The 24,137-nt window shown below is 49.4% G+C and overlaps 1 protein-coding gene across 3 annotated transcripts in view; it reads right to left on the bottom strand.

Moving 5' to 3' along the window:
- LCK (LCK proto-oncogene, Src family tyrosine kinase) overlaps positions 1 to 24,137 on the bottom strand; it is a 33,279-nt gene that overhangs the window by 4,983 nt on the left and 4,159 nt on the right. The window contains exons 2-13 of one of the 3 annotated variants that reach the window (XM_033227295.1): positions 7,715 to 7,812; positions 7,509 to 7,638; positions 7,209 to 7,290; positions 6,944 to 7,034; positions 6,615 to 6,713; positions 6,369 to 6,472; positions 6,002 to 6,151; positions 5,576 to 5,728; positions 5,279 to 5,458; positions 1,704 to 1,780; positions 1,459 to 1,612; positions 1,243 to 1,374 (exon numbers count right to left, since the gene is read on the bottom strand). In XM_033227295.1, coding sequence (XP_033083186.1) covers positions 1,243 to 1,374; positions 1,459 to 1,612; positions 1,704 to 1,780; positions 5,279 to 5,458; positions 5,576 to 5,728; positions 6,002 to 6,151; positions 6,369 to 6,472; positions 6,615 to 6,713; positions 6,944 to 7,034; positions 7,209 to 7,290; positions 7,509 to 7,638; positions 7,715 to 7,743 — 1,381 coding nt within the window. In that variant the 5' untranslated portion in view covers positions 7,744 to 7,812. The remainder of the gene's footprint in view (positions 1 to 1,242; positions 1,375 to 1,458; positions 1,613 to 1,703; positions 1,781 to 5,278; positions 5,459 to 5,575; positions 5,729 to 6,001; positions 6,152 to 6,368; positions 6,473 to 6,614; positions 6,714 to 6,943; positions 7,035 to 7,208; positions 7,291 to 7,508; positions 7,639 to 7,714; positions 7,813 to 24,137) is intronic. The other 2 variants (XM_033227297.1, XM_033227296.1) reach the window with 2 other exon arrangements.

Here is a 24,137-nt window from a genome sequence, read left to right on the forward strand (position 1 = left end):
GAATGATCATGGCTCACTGCACCCTCAACCTCCTGGGCTCAAGCGATCCTCCCACCTCAGCCTTCCAAAAAGCTGAAACTACAGGTGTGTGCCACCATGCCCAGCTAATTTTTAATTTTTTTTTTTTTTTTTTTTGAAGAGATGGAGTCTCTCTTTCTCTTTTTTGAGACAGGGTCTTGGTCTGTTGCCCTAGGCTGGAGTGCTATGGCATGATCTTGGCTCACTGCAACCTCTCCCTCCCTGGTTCAGGTGATCCTCCCACCTCAGCCTTCTGAGTAGCTGGGACTACAGGCACATGCCACCAAACCTGGCTAATTTTTGTTTTTGTAGAGATGGGGTTTCGACCTGTTGCCCAGGCTGGTCTCGAACTTCTGGGCTCAAGCCATCCTCCCACCTTGGTCTCCCAAAGTTCTGAGATTATAGGCATGAGCCACTGTACCTGGCCTAGTCTCTTATTTTTAATATCAGGAAACCGAGGCTCAGATAAGTGAAGTGATTAGTTCAAAGTGATGATTGATAATAGCTTAGTATTGACCAAGCACTGTTCTAATCTCATATTAGAGATGAGAACAGATGGGAAAGAAGGAATGATCTGAACAAAGCCAAACAGAAAGTTAGCAACAGTGGCAGATCTGCTAATAAAAGGTAGGCCTCTTGTTCCTGAGCTAGATCCTCTTCTACCATACTAGGCTGCCTGGGCCACAACTAAAGAAAAGAGCTGGGGCCGGGCGCAGTGGCTCATGCCTGTAATCACAGCACTTTGGGAGGCCAAGGCGGGCGGATCACGAGGTCAGGAGATCGAGACCATCCTGGCTAACACAGTGAAACCTCATCTCTACTAAAAACACAAAAAATTAGCCGGGCATGGTGGCACGCACCTGTAATCCTAGCTATTTGGGAAGCTGAGGCAGGAGAATCGCTTGAACCCAGGAGGCAGAGGTTGCAGTGATCCGAGATGGCGCCACTGCACTCCAACCTGGGTGACAGAGCTAGACTCCATCTCAAAAAAAGAGGAAAAAAGAGAAAAAGAAAAGAGCTGGGGTTATTAAAGAGAGATACAGAGATGGAAGCCAGCTCTGGGAGATGTGGCATCTGCCTGGGGATTTTGGAGTCATACCCCTGAAAGGATAGAGGAGATGCAACTACAAAGTTTCAGATTCTGAGACTCGAAAGAATTGAGTGGGAAGACATGGATTTGCTGCCCTTCCCATCACCCTTTCAGTTCCTGCCCTTGGCTCTAACCTGGGTAAGGGATGCGGCCATGGGTGACAATTTCCGTCAGCAGGATCCCAAAAGACCACACATCCGACTTGATGGTGAATGTCCCATAGTTAATGGCTTCTGGCGCTGTCCACTTAATGGGAAACTTGGCTCCTAAGGAGGAGGCAGAGTGAGGTTACCTGGGTCTGCTTGGCTAGACCCTGCAGGGCCCAGATCACCCTTAAATCTCACACTTACCCTCCCTGGCTGTGTACTCGTTGTCTTCAATGAGGCGTGCAAGGCCAAAGTCTGCAATCTTGCAGCTCAGGGTGTCAGACACCAGAATGTTGGCAGCCCGAAGGTCACGATGAATATAATTCCGCTCTTCAATGAATGCCATGCCTTCTGCAATCTACAGGACAAACACAGATCAGCAATCCTGAGCCAGATGTCTTCACGCCACTGGCCTGTGCCCTTGCCCAGACCCTCCCCAGTCTCCTTACTTGGGCTGCCATGTCCAGGAGTTTGTTGATGGTCAACTTGATGCCTGAAGGGGTCTTGAGAAAATCCACTAGACTCCCTGCGGGCAGAAACAAGAGTTGCTGGTCTAAGTTGCCCCAGGAGGAGGCCCCCGGACCCTTCTACTCCAACTGGGAGTCTGGAAGTGTGTCTGACATGTGAAAAGGAAGAGTGAAGAGTGAGAATGGAGGAGTGTGTGTTCAGAGTAAGGATGCCCAGGATATGTGAAGGATTTTTTGCAGAGGGAGGGGCTGGGGTAGAGCATGCTGGGAGGGATCTGTAGGTTTTTCATCATCAATAAAGTAGAATTCAGACTCCTCAACTAGTATCCAAAGCTTGGCATGGGCGACACCGGTAGCTTCTTCTCTTTCCCTCACTCTGCCTTTGACTTCAAACACTTTAACAATTTTGAGATCCTGCACTCAGACTACTAGGCTGTCACCCCAAAGCCTCTTTATTTCATCTCTGCCTGCTAAAAAAAATTCTACTTTACTTTCATGGCCCAGTTAGACTGCCCCTCTAGGAAGCCTCTCTAGATCTTACCAGGCATAATAAACCGGATCATCATCTACACTCCCATGGGCATGCTGGAACTTTCCCATGGCACAAACTCTGGTTTCCCCAGTACCTGTAACTGGGGAACCTTGACAATAGGAATCTTGTTTCATTCATCCATGTTCCTGGTGCCCAGCCCAGAGTAAGAAACAATAACAATGTGCTGAATATATTGGATGGAATACAGAAAGAGGGGGTCTGGGGGTCTGAAGGACCACCTCTCTAATAGTGGAGGGCAGCTGGACATGAATGGAAGTTGCTAGGATGGAGTGAATGACCACTGGCCCTTCCCAAGAGATTAAAACCCTGTGAAAGGATGACAGCAACCTGAGTGTCCCCACTGTGAGTGCTGAACTAGTTACCAAAGACAAAGACCTCCCCTACACACAGCAAATACAGAGACATATATACTGCCATTCTTCCATTGTGTCCATGGCAGATGTTACTAATCATTCCCAGCACTCACTTCCAATGAACCTCAGAATCCTTCTCCAGCGCTACAAGCAACTACCAATCAAAGTCAATACACGTGATAGGCTGGGCATGGTGGCTCACACCTGTAATCCCAGCCCTTTGGGAGGCCGAGGCGGGAGGATCACCTGAGGTCAGGAGATCGACAGCAGCCTGGCCAACAAGGCGAAAACCTGTCTCTACTAAAAATACAAAAATTAGCCAGGCATGGTGGCACATGCTTGTGGTCCCAGCCACTTGGGAGTCTGAGGCATGAGAATCACTTGAACCCAGGAGGAGGAGGTTGAAGTGAGCTGAGATCGTGGCACTGCACTCCAGCCTGGAGGACAGAGTGAGACAAAAAAAAAAAAGATACACATGATATAATCTATTTGCCATTTCCCATTAGCCAATGAACAGCTTGTTTCTCTTCCTGAAAGAAGGATAGATCTTACACTCCCAAAGAATCAGAGCCAGATAACAGCAACAAACCTATTGATCAGTTACTATATAGTAGCCATAGTTTTGTGGTTTTTTGTGTTTTGTTTTTTTGAGACAAGGTCTCACTCTTTACCCAGGTTGGAGTGCAGTGGTGCAATCACAGCTCAGTGCAGCCTCAACCTCCTGGGCTCAAGTGATCCTCCCACCTCAGCCTCCCAAGTAGCTGGGACTACAGGCATACACCACCACGCTCGGCTAATTTTTAAAAATTTTTTGTAGGAATGAGGTCTCGCTATGTTGCACAGACTGGTCTTGAACTTCTGGGCTCAAGTGATCCACCCACCTTGGCCTCCCAAAGTGCTGAGGTTACAGGCTTGAGCCACTACACCTGGAAGTAGGCATAGTTCTTTTTTTTTTTTTTTTTTTTGAGACCAAGTCTCACTCTGTCACCCAGGCAGGAGTACAGTGGTGCGATCTTGGCTCACTGTAAGCTCCGCCTCCTGGGTTCACGTCATTCTCCTGCCTCAGCCTCCTGAGTAGCTGGGGCTACAAGTGCCCGCCACCACGCCGGCTAATTGTTTGTATTTTTAGTAGAGATGGGGTTTCACTGTGTTAGCCAGGATGGTCTCGATCTCCTGACCTCATGATCCGCCCGCCTTGGCCTCCCAAAGTGTTGGGATTACAGGCGTGAGCCACCGCACCCAGCCTAAAGTAGACATAGTTCTAACTGCTCTGTATGCATTAATTATTTCATCCTCACAAGACCCTATGAGGAAGTTACTAATGCGTTATTATAGTAGGAAACCATGACAGAAAGAGGTGATGTAATTATCACAAAGCCATAAAATCATGAAGCCAGACTTCTGACCCAGGCAGTCAGATGCTAGAGGCCTTGATGAATACTCTGTATTATTTCTGGTGAGCCCATTTAGATTTCTGCTGTTATTCTTGGGGAAACTGAGCACCAGAGACAGTGCAGGCACTTGGTCTGTCACACAGCAAATCGGTGTGAACAAAACTGAGGCTAGAAACTCGTATTCCTCTTCCTGGGGCTCTCACTCTGTCCAGTATCAGACCAAGAGGGGTGCGGGGTGGGGGGGCTCACTCAGAACTGAAAAAGAGGGCTTCCAGGGCAGATCTGCCCTCCCAAAGCTCAGGGGCAGAAGGGAGAGAAACAGGGCTAGGGACCCATTTGCTTTCTGAGATCAAGCATCCTGAGATCAAGGTAGGGCTTTGAAGAAGGCAAACAGAATGGCAGGTCAGGGCAGGTTGGGGTGAATGCTCTTCCCGAACATTCTTGCCACGTTAGGCTCGCCCCCAGACAGGATCAGAGGATATACTTTTTCTCATGCCTGGAGGTGAGTCTTTTTTTTTTTTTTTTTTTTTTTTTTTGAGATGGAGTCTTGCTCAGTCGCCCAGGCTGGAGTGTGGGTGGCACGATCTTGGCTCACTGCAAGCTCCGCCTCCTGTATTCACGCCTCAGCCTCCCGAGTAGCTGGGACTATACAGGTGCCCACCACCATGCCTGGCTAATTTTTTGTATTTTTTGGTAGAGACGGGGTTTCACCGTGTTAGCCAGGATGGTCTCGATCTCCTGACCTGGTGATCCGCCTGTCTCAGCCTCCCAAAGTGCTGGGATTACAGCCGTGAGTCACTGCGCCCAGCCTTCTTTTTTTTTTTTTTTTTTTGAGACAGAGCTCTGTCACCCAGGCTGGAGTTCAGTGGCATGATCTTGGTTCACTGCAATTGCAATCTCAACCTCCCAGATTAAAGGGATTCTCCTACCTCAGCCTTCTGAGTAGCTGGGATTACAGGTATGCGCCACCACACCTGGCTGATTTTTGTATTTTTAGTAGAGACAGGGTTTCACCATGTTGGTCAGGCTGGTCTCGAACTCCTGACCTCATAATCTGCTGGCCTCAGCCTCCCAAAGTGCTGGGATTACAGGTCTGAGCTACCGCACTCAGCTGGAGGTGAGTCTTTAGGGGCCAGGAAAGCTCAAGAAACCCTCCTTGCTTGAGCTTTGGGCCAGAAAAAAAGGTGTATTTTCACCCTCCGGCAGGGACAGCAGGGACAGCAGTGTCCCCTGGCAGCTGACTCAGGCGGCACCCACCATTCTCCATGTATTCAGTGATGATGTAGATGGGCTCCTGGGTGACCACAGCGTAGAGCCGAACCAGCCGCTGGTGTTGCAGCTGCTTCATGAGGTTGGCCTCGGCCAGGAAGGCGTCCGGGGACATGCTACCCTGCTTCAAGCTCTTCACTGCCACCTTCGTGTGCCCGTTGTAGTACCCTGGGTCGGGGAAGGGAAGGAGTGGGAGAGTCGCCAGGCAGCTGTCCTGGGACTCTCACCACCTCAGCAGCCCCTCCCATTCCCCTCTTCCCGGGCAGTCCTGGAGGCCACACTCACCCATCCACACCTCCCCGAACTGTCCAGCCCCCAGCCGCTCCACCAACTTCAGCGTCTCCCTGGGAACCTCCCACTCGTCCTCCCACCACGGCTTCTGGGGCTTCTGGGTCTGGCAGGGGCGGCTCAGCCGTGTGCACAGCCCATCTGAAGCGTCTGCGAGGACAAGGGAGGAGTGAAGACTGTCAATATGGAAGGCCTCGTATTGACACCACCTCTCCCACTTCTCCAAGCCCCCATCTAGGTGAAGTGGACTAGCAGGGGGGTGTGGGGCTGTCACCCAAACACTTGGGTCCGTAGGGTCAGGTTCCACACCTCACCCACTGCGGGGAATGGAGGAGCGCATTGAAAGATGGATGGGGGACACCCGAGGGGGACTGAGGGGAGATAGGCTGATAGGGCACGGGGGAGGGGTCCTGCCGGGCTCACTGATGTAATGGTGGACCAGTTCACGCAGGCCGGGAAAAGTGATTCGAGGGGAGATGTAGAAGCCACCGTTGTCCAGATTACGGATCTTGTAATGTTTCACCACCTCTCCCTGGTTCTGGTCGAAGTCCCGGACCGACAGTGAAAACGATCCTGAATGAATGAATGGATGGACAGAGGGACTAAAGAACGCAGTGAGTCTGGCGCAGCACCGCGCCCCCACCTCGGGCTCACCCCTCGCGCCCCCCTCGGGCTCACCCCGCGTCGCCCTCGGGCTCACCCCGCGTCCCCACCTCGGGCTCACCCTGCGCTCCCCCTCGGGCACACCCCGCGGCACCCCCGCGCCGGGTCTAGACCACTGCCCGCTCACCCGCGGTGCTCTCGCTCTCCCGGATGAGGAAGGAGCCATGAGTGTTCCCGGGCGCCAGGAGCTGCCGCTCCGCGTCCTTGCGGCTCAGATTCTTGAAGAACCAGCTGTGCAGGGCGGAAGCGAACGAAGGCTGTCGTCGAATCTTCCTCCGTGGCCCTCAAGCCTTCACCGCCACCCCAGGCCCACTCCCTGCTCCAGGATCCCTAGATCTGCTCCCACTCACCCCCACGACGGGTCCCCACTTACGGTTCCGGCTCCAGGCTGTTCGCCTTGGCCACAAAATTGAAGGGGATGAAGCCTTCCTGGCCCGTGGTCAGGGACTGTGCCTTCCACCACTCGCCGCTCCTGCGCCACGGAGGCGGATCAGTGTGGCTCGCTCAGCCATCGACCTGAGACCCTCCCTCAAAGACCCTTCCACCCCTTAAGCCAGCCTCGCCGAACCCTGGCTCAGCAGTCCTGAGCCTTGAATTTTGTCCCAAGGGCGGCCACCCCAACCGGTGGCCTCAGGAGGGCTGCGGTCCCGGAGATCGCGCTCCCTCACGGACTCCGCCAGAGCAAGGTGGAGAGGGACTCACTGCTCCAGGATGCGGAGCTGTTCCCCCTTCTCAAAGCCCAGGTCTCCGTCGTGAGAGGGCTCATAGCTGTGCAGGGCGATAACCAGGTTGTCTGTAAAAACAAAGGGCATCAGGGAGAACCGGGCTGGGATGGGCAGAAAGCCTGGAGTTACAGGGCGGGGGACAAGGAAGGCAGGACCGGGGAGAGAGTAGGTGGGGGAGAGGTGGAAGCCAACAGCGAGGGATCGGCAGGCCTTGTCTTTCAGGCGCTACTGCCTGGGGTCACCTTGCAGTGGGGAGGCCGGCGGATTGGAGTCTTCATAGGTGACCAGTGGGTCCCGCACTTCAGAGCCATTTCGGATGAGCAGCTGTGGAGTGGGGGATGAGGGTGGGGTCAGAAAGCAGAAGACTGGGTCAGACTCTGGCCCCCTTCCCTCCTGCCCTGCTCTCAGTCTCTCCAGCCTGGTTGGGTGTTATCCCTGAGTCTACCAACTACTTGCTGTGTGATCTTAGGAGAGTCATTTCTTTCTCCTGGGTTGCATGCTCTACCCAACTCCCTCACCAAGGCCCTTGTCTCGCCTCTTACCGTGCCCTTGCCATCCAGTGGAACTATGGGATAATGGCAGTTCTCACACACATCGATGTTTTCCATCCAGTCATCTTCCGGGTGTGAGCTGCAGCCACAGCCCATGGTCCCTGAGGGAATGGAGAGGGGGCTGAAGGGGCTCCCCCAAGATCTGCTCCCCAACATCAGACATCATGGGGCCTTGCCCTGGAAAGTTCCAAAAGTACCTGAGATTGTGAGATCCTGGGATCTCCATTCACCAGCCACAGAAAAGCTAAAATAGGGGGTCCCAGCTCCAAACCGGTGCTCCCTCTGAGCCCTCAGGCTGCAAGTAAATTCACACAGGGCCCCTGAGCTCTAGCTCCACCCTGCCACCTGGGATGGGCAAACCGCCACAGGCACCTTTGTTAGTCTAGTTACCCACTTCCTGCCTCTGCCCCCTCCCTCTCCCTCTGCCGGCACCCTGTGTTGGGAGGACCACCTCCTAGAGATGACACACACTTTCCCAAGCCTGCGGGAGACCTGACGTATCAGACCCTCCCCTACTGGAGAGGTGTGCACGCCCCACCTACTATTATAATTCCCCTGTCTAGCTGAGGAGGCTGAGAAAGAGGCTTCTGCTCCCTAAGTCCACCATCAGGACCCCGCTGTTCCTCTCATACAGCCCCACAGTCACCCCACAGGGTTCCTTCAAACACGGGCGTGCTTCTCCTCAGCAGAAAACCCTCCCGTGAGTCTGTTGGCCATAACTTTTTTGTTGTTGTCTATTTGCCTGTTTTAGCACTGGAAATTTTTTGTCTGATGAAATCAAGCAGAACTCCATAGATAAAGCGATAAGTGTGGGCCTGTTTCGTCTGAAGCAGAATGGGGCCCTCACTTTGAAGCCCCCGGAGTCCCTGCAGCTCCTCCTTGTCTAGGGCTGCTCCTCAGAGCGCTTGGAAAGCGCTGTCCTCAAATAAAGTTTGATGTACCGTGCATTCCAGAACTTCAAGATCAAATCCACCTCCACAGTCCATTCTGCTACACACACATTCTCTCTCACACACACACTCACACGCACCCTATATATACACACACCCTACACACACACGCACTCTCACACACACACAGAGGCACCCCCATCCCACCTCCACAGAGGCATCCACACACACTTTCACATACACACACACACTCACCCCTCACAGGTACCCCCCACACTCACACACAGACTCACCCTCCCACACACAGGCACCCACACTCACACTCAATAAACACATACTCTCACCCCCCAGAAGTGCCCCCCACACACACACAGAGACTCACCCCCCACACACAGGCACCCACCCTCACACACACACATTCACACACACACCCTACACATACTCCCCACACACACAGGCACCCACACCCACAAACACACACACTCATCCACACACCCACACAGTCACACCCACAAACACACCCACATACACACACACACACACAGGCACCCACACCCACACACATGACCCCCTACACACACACATTCCTCCCTCCCACACACACACATTCATATACACACACAGGCACCTGCACATACTCACCCACACCCATGCGCACACCCACACGCTCACCCCCACATACACTCACACACACGCACAGCATCCCCTCCATACATACCCCCACACACCCACACTCACACACACACACACACACCCACACACAGGCACCCCCACACACACCTCCACACACAGCCTGTGTTCTGAACTGTTCTTGCCTTTCCCAGACACCCCATGCTATTTTCTTTTCTTTTTTCTTTTTTTTTGAGACAGAGTCTCGCTCTGTCTCCCAGGCTCGAGTGCAGTGGCCGGATCTCAGCTCACTGCAAGCTCCGCCTCCCGAGTTTACGCCATTCTCCTGCCTCAGATTCCCGAGTAGCTGGGACTACAGGCGCCTGCCACCTTGCCCGGGTAGTTTTTTGTATTTTTTAGTAGAGACGGGATTTCACCGTGTTAGCCAGGATATTCTCAATCTCCTGACCTCGTGATCCACCCGTCTCGGCTTCCCAAAGTGCTGGGATTACAGACTTGAGCACCGCGCCCGGCCGCTATTTTCTTACTTAATGCCTTTGTACTTGTGGATCCCCCTGCTTTGAAATGTGCCCTCTCTCTCTCTCTCTCTCTTTCTCTCTCTCTCTCTCGACAGGGTCTCCCTTCCTTGCCCAGGCTGAAGTGCAGTGGTGCAATCCCCTTAGACCCCCTGGGCTCAAGCAGTCTTCCCACCTCAACTTCCCCAGCAGCTAAGACTAAAGGTGCACACCATCATGCCCAGCTGATTATTTTTTTGTAGAGATGAGGTCTCACTATGTTGCCCAGTCTAGTCTCGAACTCCTGGGCTGAAGCAATCCTCCTGCATTGGCCTCCCAAAATGCTAGGATTATAGGCATGCACCACTGAACCCAGTCGGCATGCTCTCTTTTGTCCACCTGCTGAATTCTAACTCAACCTTCAAGGCTCAGTTCAAATATTACCTTTTATTTTTTCTGCAACCTCTACCTTCCAGGTTCAAACAATTCTCCTCCCTCAGCCTCCTGATAACTGGGATTACAGGCATGCACCATCACGCTTGGCTAACTTGTATTTTTAGTAGAGGCAGGGTTTCACCGTGTTGGCCAGGTTGGTCTCGAACTCCTGGCCTCAAGCAATCCTCCTGCCTCAGCCTCCCAAAGTGCTGGGATTACAGGCACCTAGCCTAAATATCACCTAGTCTGTGAAGACTTCCCAATGGTCTTTGCTTCCCTCTCACCCCAGTCTCTTGCAACATTCTATTCAGACCTCAATAATCAACTTAGGCACAGAGTTCCATGATTACTGATTCACGTGTCAGCCCGGGGTCCCACTGCCTCTCCCATACCTTTGATGAGAGTGGGAGTTCATCAAGAGCATAAACTGTAGTTTATTTGTCTGAAAGCCTCCAGCACCCGAAATTAGTTAATAAATGTCAACTGGAACGTGGAGTGTTAATGCACAGAGTCTCCCATCTGCAAAGGTCTTAGAAACCAGCAAGCCTAATCTCCAATTTTAGTATTTGTTGATCCATTTTTGAGATAGTGTCTCACTCTTTTGCCCTGACTGCAGTGCAATGACCCAATCCTAACTCACTGGAACCTCAAACTCCTGGGCTCAAGTGATCCTCTAACCTCAGCTTCCTGGGTAGCTGGCACCACTGAGCCCAGGTGATTTTTTGTTTGTTCTAGAGATGGGGGTATTGCTATGTTGCCCGGACTGGTCTCAAACTCCTGGCCTCAAGTGATCCTTCCTCCTTGGCATCCCAAAGTGCTGGGATTACAGGCATGAGCTGCTATACCTGGCTAAACCTCTGATTTTAGATGAGCAAACTGAGGCCCACAGAGGTATGCTTAAAGTCACACAACCTATTTGGAGTAGAGCAAAGCTGGAGTTGCTGGCTGGGCGTGGTGGCTCACATCTGTAATCCCAGCACTTTGGGAGACTGAGGCAGTAGGATCATTCAAGCTCAGAAGTTCCAGACTAGCCTGGGCAACATAGTGAGACCTCATCTCTAGAAAAAAATCAAAAAATTAGCCAGGTGTGGTGGTGCACACCTGTACTTCCAGCTACTCGGGAGGCTGAGGCAAAAGATCATTTGAGCCCAGGAGCTCAAGAGTGCGATGAGCTATGATTATGCCACTGCACTCCAGCCTGGGTAACAGAGCGAGAGCCTGTCTTAAAAAAAAAAAAGCCTGGACACGGTGGCTCACACCTGTAATCCCAGCACTTTGAGAGGCCAAGGTGGGCAGGTCACAAGAGATCAAGACTAGCCTGGCCAACATGGTGAAACCCTGTCTCTACTAAAAATACAAAAATTAGCTGGGCGTGGTGGCGTGTTCCTATAATCCCAGCTACTCAAGAGGCTGAGGCAGGAGAATTGCTTGAATCCGGGAGGTGGAGGTTGCAGTGAGCCTAGATCCTGCCACTGCCACTGCATTCTGCACTCCAACTTGGGTGACAGAGACTGTGTCTAAAAAGAAAAAAGAGAGAGAGAGAGAGAGAATTCATGCTGGGTCTAAGTGGAAGCAGGGAGCAGTGGAAGTTTCTCATTAGCAAAACTCAGAAGACTGGCCCCAAAGTTAGAGACCTAAGTTCAAATAGTGGTTTTGATACTTCCTGTGTGACTTTGTGGAAATCATTCCTCCTAAGCCTCACTTTTCCTCTTCTGTCAAATGGGGCTCTTCATCCATTTCTCATAAGCTCACATAAATATTAGCTTAGTTTAGTGCTTAGAAACCTTTTCACCAGTGCACATTCTGTCCTACCAACTCTTGCTTTGGAAGGTGGAAGAATGGGACTGGGTAATTAACCTCCTTTGCTTTAGATTCTTGTTCTTTCTTTTTTCTTTTTTTAAAAGAGTCTCGGCCGGGCGTGGTGGCTCATGCCTGTAATCCTAGGACTTCGGGAGGCTGAGGAGGGTGGATCATGAGGTCAGGAGTTAGAGACTAGCCTGGCCAACATGGTGAAACCCCGTCTCTACTAAAAATACAAAAATTAGCTGGGCGTGGTGGCGTATTCCTATAATCCCAGCTACTCAAGAGGCTGAGGCAGGAGAATTGCTTGAACCAGGGAGGTGGAGGTTGCAGTGAGCCAAAATCGTGCCATTGCACTCCAGCCTAGGTGACAGAGCAAGACACCATCTCAAAAAAAAAAAAAATAGACAGAATCTTCCTCTGAGCCACTGTGCCTGGCCAAATCTTTGATTAAAATTTAAACTTGAGGCCAGGTGCAGTGACTCACACCTGTAATCCCAGCACTTTGGGAGGCTGAGGAGAGAGGATTGATTGAGCCCAGGAGTTTGAGACCAGCCTGGGCAATGTGGTGTGACCCTTCCTCTATTCAAATTGTTTTTTAACTTGAAAATAAGAAAATTTGCATCTAAATGAGGTAGCTTAGTAGGTAAAAACTTTAAAATCATGAGGTCCATGTGGGGAAGAGGGTGTGTAGAACAGGAAATGGTAAAAGACATCTTGTCTTCACAAGAGTTTAGGAAACACTAATACAGTTCACCAGCCTCATTTTAAAACTAGGGAAGGCCGGGCGTGGTGGCTCACACCTGTAATCCTAGCACTTATGGGAGGCCGAGGTGGGCGGATTACGAGGTCGGGAGATGGAGACCACCCCGGCTTATGCAGTGAAACCCCGTCTCTACTAAAGAACACAAAAAATGGCCGGGCGCGGTGGCTCAAGCCTGTAATCCCAGCACTTTGGGAGGCTGAGATGGGCGAATCACGAGGTCAGGAGATCGAGACCATCCTGGCTAATACGGTGAAACCCCGTCTCTACTAAAAAATACAAAAAACTAGCCGGGCGACGAGGCGGGCGCCTGTAGTCCCAGCTACTCGGGAGGCTGAGGCAGGAGAATGGCGTGAACCCGGGAGGCGGAGCTTGCAGTGAGCTGAGATCCGGCCACTGCACTCCAGTCTGGGTGGCAGAGCAAGACTCCGTCTCAAAAAAAAAAAAAAAAAAAAAAAAAGAACACAAAAAATTAGCCGGGCGTAGTGGCAAGCGCCTATAGTCCCAGCTACTCGGGAGGCTGAGGCAGGAGAATGGCGTGAATCCAGGAGGCAGAGGTTGCAGTGAGCCGAGATTGTGCCACTGCACTCCAGCCTGGGCGACAGAGCAAGACTCTGTCTCAAAAAAATAAAATAAAATAAAAAATAAAACTAGGGAAAAAGAGAGGTTAAGTGATTGTCCCAATAACACACTGAGGGTTCCTGGCAGATGCAAAACTCAAATCAAAACCTTACATCCTTTTTTTTTTTTTTTAGGCGAGGTCTCACTATGTTGCCCAGGCTGGTCTCTAACTCCTGGGCTAAAGTGCTTCTCCCACCTCAGCCTCCAAGATAGCTGGGATTGCTGGCACATGCCTGGTTTGGCTCCTACATTCTTTATCAAGATCCTCTCCTCTACTTTTCACTCCCTGGGAAGTCTAAGGGTGGAGGGGAGGGCTGAGAGGTCTAGGAAAATGTGAGACAGGAAGGCAGGTCTGACAGGGTAGGGTCCATTCCCCATCAAAAATTTGACCACTGTGCTGTTAACAAAGGTTTTTCTCTTCAAGACAATCCTTCCTCTACCTGGAATGCATGTTTCTGGTTATGTATTTACCTGACTGGTGAATGCAAGTCTGTGCATATGAAACCATATGCAGTGAGCACTGTGTTTATGGGTGCATGTCTGTGGGTCTGCAGGCGTCTGTGTGTGCAGAGGGATATATAACAGAATGAGACTATGAATAGCAGCAACTGTCCCTATGTAGACATACATCTGTGGGTGTTATCCCCATCCTTCCGGTCTTCTTCTTCTTCTTCTTTTTTTTTTTTTGAAACAGTGTCTTGCTCTGTCGCCCAGGCTGGAGTGCAGTGCAGTGGCACTGTCTCAGCTCACTGCAAACTCTGCCTCCTGGGCTCAAGGGATCCTCTTACCTCAGCCTCCTGAGTAGTGGGGACTGCAGGCCCATGCCACCAAGCCTGACTAATTTTTGTAGTTTTTGTAATGATGGGGTTTCACCATGTGGACCAGGCTGGTCTTGAATTCCTGGGCTCAAGTAACCTGCCACTTTGGCCTCCCAAAGTGCTGGGATTACAAGCGTGAGCCACCGTGCCCAGCCTTTTATTTTTACCTTCTTGTAGAGACAAGGTTTCATCATGTTGCCCAGGCTAGTCTCAAACTCATGGGCTCAAGCAGTCCTCCCACCTCAGACTCCAAAAGTGTTGGGATTGCAGGCATGAACCACCATGCCCAGTCTAATTTTTATTTTATTTTATTTATTTATTTTGAGACGAAGTCTTGCTCTGTCCCCCAGGCTGGAATGCAGTGGCACAATCATGGCTGACTGCAACCTCCGCGTCCTGGATCAAGTAATTCTCCTGTTTCAGCCTCCCAAGTAGCTGAGATTACAGGTGCACACAACCATGCCCACTAATTTTTATTATTTTTACTAGAGACAGGGTTTCACCATGTTGGCCAGGTTGGTCTCAAACTCCTGACCTCAAGTGACCTGCCCACCTCGGCTTCCCAAAGTGTTGGGATGACAGGCATGAGCTACCAGACCTGGCCGGTAGCCTTTTTATAATCGTCACAAAATGTTCTGTGGACCACGGGTAGCCTGCAGTTTGACTGAGAATATTACATGCCCTAGTCAGAGGCAGCCTCGAATCTACGAAATTCTTACTCCTGACCTTGGATTCCTAAATTGCGAGAAAAGAATGTCCTGTTTCATTCACCCCAGAATCTGCCCTCATTGCTGGTTCTGGGAGCCCTGGGGATTCCTTTCATCTGTTTTTTTTTTTTTCCTTCTTCCACTTCTTTCTTTCAGACAATGAGAAATTTATATTAAGCTTTAATTTTGATTTTCTTTTTATTGACCTCATTTATTAACCTGGTTAGATCATGTTGACTACTCAGCAATCTTTGTCAAACTAAGACCAGAAGGAGTCTGGGCGTGGTGACTCACGGCTATAATCCCAGCACTTTGAGAGGCTGAGGCAGTAGGACTCCTTGAGCCCAGGGGTTCGAGAGACCAGCCTGACCAACATGGTGAAAACCCGTCTCTACTAAAAATACAATAATTAGCCAGGCGTACTAGGTGCATGCCTGTAACCCCAGCTACTCAGGAGGCTGAGGCAGGAGAATTGCTTGAACCTGGGAGGCAGAGGTTGCAGTGAACTGAGATCGCGCCGTTGCACTCAAGCCTGGGTGACAGAACTAGATGCCATCAAAAAAATAAAGAGAGAGATTCTCCTGCCACAGCTTCCCAAGTAGCTGGGATTACAGGCACACACCACCACACTTGGCTAATTTTTGTATTTTTAGTAGAGATGAGGTTTCACCATGTTGGCCAGGCTGGTCTCGAAATCCAGACCTCAAGTGATTCACCTGCCTCGGCTTCCCAACTTGCTGAGATTACAGGTGTGAGCCATGGCGCCTGACCATGCCCAGCTATATAATTAGTGGCCGGCGCCCGGCTACTGGGCGCTGTGGCTCACGCCTGTAACCCCATCACTTTGGGAGGCCAAGGCAGGTGAATCACTTGAGGTCTGGATTTTGAGACCAGCCTGGCCAACATAGTGAATGAAACCCTATCTCTACTAAAAATACAAAAATTAGCTGGATGTGGGGTGTGGTGGCACACAACTGTAGTCCCAGCTACTTGGGAGGGTGAGGCAGGAGAATCTCTTTTTTTTTTTTTGATGGCGTCTAGTTCTGTCGCCCAGGCTTGAGTACAAGGGCGCGATCTCAGTTCACTGCAACCTCCGCCTCCCAGATTCAAGTGATTCTCCTACCTCAGCCTCCTGAGTAGCTGGGACTGCAGGCATGCACCTACCAAGCCCAGCTAATTTTTGTATTTTTAGGAGAGACAGGGTTTCACCATGTTGGTCAGACTGGTCTCAAACTCCTGATCTCGTGATCTGCCCACCTTGGCCTCCAAAGTGCTGAGATTACAAGTGTGAGCCACCATGCCCGGCCTTTTTTTTTTTTTTTTGAGACAGGGGACAGAGTCTCACTGTGTCACCCAGGCTGGAGTGCAGTGACACAATCTCGGCTCACTACAACCTCCAACTCCCAGGTTCAAGTGATTACCCTGCCTCAGCCTCCCAAGTAGCTGGGACTACAGTCGCGTGCCACCACGCCCAGCTAATTTTTGTATTTTTAGTAGAGACGGGGTTTCACTATGTTGGCCAGGCTGGTCTTAAACTCCTGACTTCGTGATCCACCCGCCTTGGCCTCCCAAAGTGCTGGGATTACAGGCTTGAGCCACCATGCCTGGCCAGCAGGAGAATCTCTTGAACTGGGGAGGCAGAGGTTGCAGTGAGTGGAGATCACGTCACTGCACTCCAGACTGGTCCACAGAGTGAGACTCTGTCTCAAAAAAAAAAAAAAAAAAAAAAATTAGCCAAGCATGATGGCATGATGGCGTGTGCCTGTAGTCCTAGCTTCCCAACGTGCTGAGAATTAGTAGAGGCTGAAGTGGGAGGATCGCTCAGCCCAGGAAGTCAAGGCTGAAGTGAGCCATGATTATACCACTGCACACCAGTCTGGGCGACAGGGGGACCCTGTCTCAAAAAAAAGAAAAAATTAAATTAAATTAAAAATTTTTTAAGTTAACATTTTTTCTCCTCCAACTATAGACCCATTGATTTATTGAACATTTTGTCCAAAAGATGTGTCAGCTTCTAGGCTGAGTTTTTTAGGCCAATGCTTTACATCAAGAACAGGCAGGTGGTCAGAAGTAATGGCTCAAGCCAGTAATCTCAACATTTTGGAAGGCCAAAGTGGAAGGATCACTTAAGGCCAGGAGTTCAAGACCAGCCTGGCAACATGGTGAGACCCTATCTCTACAAAAAAATACAAAAATTAACCAGGTGTAGTGGTGCACGCCTATAGTCCTAGCTACTCGGGAGGTTGAGGTAGGAGGATCGCTGGAGCCCAGGAGGTTGAGGTTGCAGTGAGCCAATATCGTACCACAGTACTCTAGCCTGGGGGAAACAGCAAGAACCTGTCTCAAACAAAACAAAACAAACAAAGCAACGCAAAATACAGCAGACAAGACTGTACTTCCTTCAGGGGTCATTTCTATAGTTCAGTTTCTCTGAACATATAGAACACAAAAAAGAAAAAAGAAAAAAGAACAAACAGGCTATTCTACTGTTGTACTCTGGACCACCTTGTGGCAAAATCTGTCAGAAATCACTTAAAATGGCCAGGCCTGGAGGCTCACGCTTATAATCCTAGGGCCAAGATGGGAAAATCACTTGAACTCAGAAGTTCAAGACCAGCGTGGGCAACATAGTGAGACCTTGTCTCTGTAAAAATAAAAATAAAAGGCCGGGTGCGGTGACTCACTCCTATAACCCCAAAACTTTGGGAGGCTGAGGCAGGTGGATCACGAGGTCAAGAGATTGAGACCATTCTGGCCAACATGGCGAAACCCTGTCTCTACTAAAAATACGAAAAATTAGCTGGACGTGGTGGTGCGCGCCTGTAGTCCCAGCTACTCAGGAGGTTGAGGCAGAAGAACTGCTTAAACCCGGGACTGCATTCCAGCCTGGTGACAGAGCGAGACTCCCTCTCAAAAATAAAATAAAATAAAGGCTGGGCACGGTGGCTCACGCCTGTAATCCCTGCACTTTGGGAGGCCGAGGCAGGCAGATCACGAGGTCAAGAGATCAAGACCATCCTGGCTAACACGGTGAAACCCCGCCTCTACTAAAAATACAAAAAATTAGCCGGGCGTGGTGGTGGGCGCCTGTAGTCCCTGCTACTCAGGAGGCTGAGGCAGGAGAATGGCATGAACCCGGGAGGCAGCACTTGCAGTGAGCCGAGATCGCGCCACTGCACTCCAGCCTGGGCTACAGAGTGAGACTCCATCTCAAAATAAATAAATAAATAAATAAATAAATAAATAAATAAATAAATAAAAAAACAAAAATAAAAATAAAATTTTAGCCGGGCGCGGTGGCTCAAGCCTGTAATCCCAGCACTTTGGGAGGCCGAGACGGGTGGATCACGAGGTCAGGAGATCGAGACCATCCTGGCTAATATGGTGAAACCCTGTCTCTACTAAAAAAATACAAAAAACTAGCGGGCGAGGTGGTGGGCGCCTGTAGTCCCAGCTATTCGGGAGGCTGAGGCAGGAGAATGGTGTAAACCCGGGAGGTGGAGCTTGCAGTGAGCTGAGATCCGGCCACTGCACTCCAGCCTGGGCAAAAGTGCGAGACTCTGTCTCAAAAAAAAAAAAAATAAAATAAAATAAAATAAAATAAAAATTTAAAAAATGTATCATTTACAACATTTTCTTGGCCTTTGCCCCTGACCCAGACTTGATTAATGACAAAGCTGTCCATGTTCAATAAAGAGACTTAGCTATTCATGCCCACATAGAACCCTCATCACAATATCAAGCAACATCAAGAATCAGGGCTGGCCGGGTGCGGTGGCTCAAGCCTGTAATCCCAGCACTTTGGGAGGCCGAGACGGGTGGATCACAAGGTCAGAAGATCGAGACCATCCTGGCTAATACGGTGAAACCCCGTCTCTACTAAAGAATACAAAAAACTAGCCGGGCGACGAGGCGGGCGCCTTAGTCCCAGCTACTTGGGAGGCGGAGGCAGGAGAATGGCGTGAACCCGGGAGGCGGAGCTTGCAGTGAGCTGAGATCCGGCCACTGCACTCCAGCCTGGGCGAGAGAGCCAGACTCCGTCTCAAAAAAAAAAAAAAAAAAAAAAAATCAGGGCTAGCAGGAATGGTAAATAATTTCTTTATTTTATTTTATTTTGAGACAGGGTCTTTCCCTCTTGCTGTCTTGCTCTCCTGTGCCACTGGAGTGCAGTGGCACAATCACAGCTCACTGAAGCCTCGACCTCCCAGGATCAAGCGATCCTCCCACCTCAGCCTCCCGAGTAGCTGGGACTACAGGCATGTGCCACCACGCCCGGCTATTATTATTATTATTATTATTATTATTATTTTTGAGATGAAGTCTCACTCTGTCACCCAGGCTGTAGTGCAGTGGCACGATCTCAGCTCACTGCAACCTCTGCCTCCCAGGTTCAAGCAATTCTCCTGCCTCAGCCTCCCAAGGAGCTGGGACTACAGGCGCCCGCCACCATATCCAGCTAATGTTTTTATTTTTAGTAAAGATAGGGTTTCACCATATTGGCCAGGGTAGTCTAGAACTCCTGGCCTTAAGTGATCTGCCTGCATTGGCCTCCCAAAGTGCGGGATTACGGGTGTGGTATGAGCCACCGCACCCAGCCTCCAGCTATTTTTTTTTTTCTTTTTCTTTTATCACCTGAGAAGCTGTGAATGAGTGGGACTATTTTTGTATGTTTTGAATTTTTGTAGAGACAGGGTTTTGCGGTGTTGCTCAGGTTAGTCTCAAACTCCTGAGCTTAAGCAATCACTGCCTCAGCCCCCTAAAGTGCTGGGATTACAGGCATAGGCTACTGTGCCCCGTCAGTAATTAATTTCTAGTGGGTAGATCAGGGATGTGTCCTGGGCTACCTCCTTTTTCATATTTTTTAAAATATATAATACTTTTTTTTTTTTGAGATGGTATCTCACTCTGTCGCCCAGACTGGAGTGTAGTGACACAATCACGGCTCACTGCAGCCTTTACCTCCCAAAGCTCAGGTGATCCTCCCACCTCAGCCTCCTGAGTAGTTGGCACGATAGGTGGACAACACCACGCCTGGATAATTTTTGTATTTTTAGTAGGAACAGGGTCTCATCATGTCACGCAGGCTGGGTTTTGTACTTTTTTTTTTTTTTTGAGACGGAGTCTCGCACTGTTGCCCAGGCTGGAGTGCAGTGGCGTGATCTCAGCTCACTGCAACCTCCACCTCCCAGGTTCAAGTGATTCTCCTGCCTCAGCCTCCCAAGTAGCTGGGATTACAGGCACCCGCCACCACGCCCAGCTAATTTTTTGTATTTTTAGTAGAGATGTGTTTTTTTAGTAGAAACTAATTTTAGTTTCACTATGTTGGCCAGGCTGGTCTCGAACTTCTGATGTTGTGATCCACCTGCCTCTGCCTCCCAAAGTGCTGGGATTACAGGTATGAGCCACTGGGCCTGGCCTGGTTTTTTGTTGTTGTTGTTGTTGTTGTTTTTGAGATGGAGTCTCGCTCTGTCACCCAGGCTGGAGTGCAGTGGCACGATCTTGGCTCACTGCAACCTCCACCTCCCGGGTTCACACCATTCTCCTGCCTCCTGAGTAGCTGGGACTACAGGCACCCACCACCACGCCCGGCTAATTTTTTGTATTTTCGGTAGAGACGGAGTTTCACCGTGTTAGCCAGGATGGTCTCGATCTCCTGACCTCGTGATGCACCCGCCTCGGCCTCCCAAAGTGCTAGGATTATAGGCATGAGCCACCACGCCCCGCCTGTTTTTTTTTTTTTTTTTTTTTTTTTTTAAGAGATGGAGTCTCACATCTCACTCTGTCACCCAGGCTGGAGTAGTTCAGCACATGATCATAGCTCACTGCAGCCTGAAACTTCTGGCCTCAAGCAATCCTCCCATCTCAGCCTCCCGAATACCTGGGAGTACGAGCCACTGCACCTGACTTTAATTCCTCTCTCTCTTTATTTTTTCTTTTAGAGATGGGATCTCACTCTATTGCCCAGGCTGGAGTGTGGCGGCATGATCATGGCTCACTGCAGCCTCAACCTCCTGGGCTCAAATGATCCTCCCACCTCAGCCTCCTGAGTAGCTGGGACCACAGGTACACACCACCAAACCCACTTAATTTTTTTATTTTTTGTAAAGGTGGAGTCTGCCTATGTTCCCCAGGCTGGTCTTGAACTCGTGGGCTCAAGCAGTCCCCTTGCTTTGGCCTCCCAAAATGCTGTGATTATGGGTGCAAGCCACCATGCCTGGCTTAATACCTTTTTTGAATGAACTCTGTAGCTTCTTGACACAGAGAACAACAACAACAACAAAAGCCTTATTTTATATGCAAACAAAATGTATTTATGTCTTGAACATAGAATTGATCTGCTAGTCAAGTATCGCTATAAATAAGGGGTATAGAGCAATTATTCTAATTGGTATTTTAGTAGAAGTCCCCCAACTAGTAACATGAATGTACCTGACAATCCCTTTTACTGAGTCCCCTCCCTTAGGTACCTTGGTGTGCTTCTTGCACCATGGGAGTTTTATTAGGATGGAGCCTTACTTACAGCTTGGCAATCCACACTGCTTTATGAAAGTTTCTGGGAGTCTGGCAGTTATGGAAGCTCAGTTCACCATGTCCATGCCATGGCAACCCAAGTTCAATCCCAGGTTCTCCCAATCACTTGCTGGCAGAAGGGCACCAGGCGTGGTGGTTCATGCCTATAATCCCAGCACTTTGGGAGGCTGAGGTGGGCAGACAGATACTTGAGCCCAGGAGTTTGAGACCAGCCTGGGCAACATGGCAAAACCCCATCGGTACAAAAATAAATACAAAAATTAACCAGACTTGATGTCCCATGCTTGTGGTCCCAAGCACAAGCTAAGATTGGTTAGCCAAGATTGAGCCACTACCCTCCAGCCTAGGTGACAGAGCGAGACCTTATCTCAAAAACAAAACAAAAAAAAAACAAAAAAAACAAGACTTACTGGCAGAAGGCTGTTGGGCAGGTTGCTAAACCTCTGTACTTCCCTCAGTTCCTTCATCAGCAAAACGATGACAAAAATAAGACTTGCATCTAAGGCTGGCTGTGGTGAGCATTATACGTGATATATAGATGATCTCATAAAATAAAATTTTTAACATAGTGCTTGCTACATAGACACTGGCCTTAAACATCTTTCAGGCTAAAATGATTGATCATTTTCATTTTCCTTCATGATTTTTGGCACTTCCACGGGCTACCTTTTCATCTTTGATATATATACCTAAAATGGAAACTTTACTACCATAAATGGAAAACCAGAATCATGAGACATAAATGGAAGTGAAACAACAGCGCACACTAAAAAAAATGAACATTCGTAAATGTTCATCCATTATCCCCTAAAATCACTCACACACCTGAGGTCATATTTTAGGAAATGCTGCACTGCAAGAGAGAACTTTGAGCTTAGGCTGCTGCTTGTGGATTAAAGGAGCTGGCCTATTGACAAAAACGTAATGGGTGAAGTGGGAGGATTGCTTGAGACCATACATAGTGTGAGTGCAGCCTGGGGGAAATAGTGAGACCTTATCTCCACACACACTTTTTTTTTTTTTTTTTTAAAGATGGAGTTTCACTCTTGTTGCCCAGGCTGGAGTACAATGGCACGATCTCGGTTCATTGCAACCTCTACCTCCTGGGTTCAAACGATTCTCCTGCCTCAACCTCCCGAGTAGCTGGGATTACAGGCACTTGCCACTATGCCTGGCTAATTTTTCGTATTTTTAGTAGAGATAGGGTTTCACCATATTGGCCAGGCTGGTTTCGAACTCCTGACCTCAGATGATCCACCCGCCTCAGCCTCCCAAAATTTTATTTTACATTTTGGCCCAGCCAAAAATATATTTTACATTTTACATGTAAAGGGTATTATGCCAGGCATGGTGGCTCACACCTGTAATCCCAGCACTTTGGGCAGTCAAGCAGGGGTGGATCACTTGAGGCCAGGAGTTCGAGACCAGCCTGGACAACATGGTGAAACCCCATTTCTACTAAAAATAGAAAAATTAGCTGGGCGTGGTGGCATGTGCCTGTAGTCCCAGCTACTTGGGAAGCTGAGGCAGGAGAATTGCTTGAACCCGGAGGCAGAGGTTGCAGTGAGCTGACATTGCACCACTGCTCTCCAGCCTGGGCGACAGAGCAAGACTCCATCTATAAATAAATAAATAAATGAAATGTATTATTATTATTATGTTTTAATAGAGACGGAGTGTTGCTATGTTGCCCAGGCTAGTCTTGAATGCCTAGTCTCAAGAGATCTTCCTGCCTCAGCCTCCCAAAGTATTGGGATTATAGGTGTGCCTGGCCAAGAATTATTTTATAATTACCTGGGCATGGTAATACACATCTGTAGTCCTAGGCTACTCAGGAAGCTGAGGTGGGAGAACCACTCAAGCCCAGCTGTGTGAAATTACAGTGCCCCAACCTGGGCAACAGAGTGAGACATTGTCTCTAAAAAAAAAAATTTAATAGATACCTCCTACGTGCCAGATTCTGACCTAGTGCTGAGGACGCAGAGGTGAGCAGAGAGCGTCCCATGCATTTGGCCCTGCCCTCTGTGACAGAGGTGGGTGTCCCTCTGGTGGGTCACTTCATTTTCACAGGAGGCTGTAAGGCTTGTAGTTAGCTTACTGATCAATAATATCTGAGACTACCAACAACATGGCCGCATGCGACAGCAACACTTGCCAGGAAGTAACATTTCAAAATCACTGCCAGTAACCATTTACCAAGCTAAAGTTTAGTGAAACAGTTAAAAGGATGAGGCAGAGCTCTACATATTGACATGAAAAGACATCCCACATACCCCATGGCAAGCAAGTTGCAGAACAGAATGCAGAGTATATGCCTATTTGCATTGACATATGTATACAGGGGATTCTTTTAAATAAGCTCTGTGCTAAGCCTTTATTTGCATTATTTCATGTAATTCTCATAATAATCCTATGAAGTGCTATTATTATCCCCATTCTACAGAGGCAAAGACTGAGGCCCAAACCAGGTAAAATGATTTGTCTGAGGCCTCATAACAAACAAATGAACAGTGGAGTTGTGAAGTGAGTCCTGGTCTGCCAGCCTGCAGAGACTAGACTCAACCTCCATGTTTTTCAGCAGCCATACATAGGAAAATCTGGAAGGACACACACCAAATTGTTCACGATGGGCATATCCCAGAAGTGGGATTGGAGGAGGCTGCATTTCTTGTATTTCTTTATATGCCTCTGTACTGTTTGAGTTTTAAATCTTACTTTTTTTTTCAATAATTAAATAGAGATGGGGTCTCACTATGTTGCCCAGGTGGGTCTCAAACTCCCAGGCCCACGTGATCCTCCCATCACGGCCCCCCAGAGTGCTAGGATTACAGGTGTGAGCCACTGTGCCTGGCCTGTTTGAGTGTTTTTAAAACAGCAATGTGCTACTTTTGTAATAAGAAAACAAAAACAGCTGGGCGAGGTGGCTCATGC

This window comes from Trachypithecus francoisi, unplaced genomic scaffold (genome assembly GCF_009764315.1).
Source record: "Trachypithecus francoisi isolate TF-2019V2 unplaced genomic scaffold, Tfra_2.0 Lachesis_group12, whole genome shotgun sequence".
Classification (NCBI taxonomy): domain Eukaryota; kingdom Metazoa; phylum Chordata; class Mammalia; order Primates; family Cercopithecidae; genus Trachypithecus; species Trachypithecus francoisi.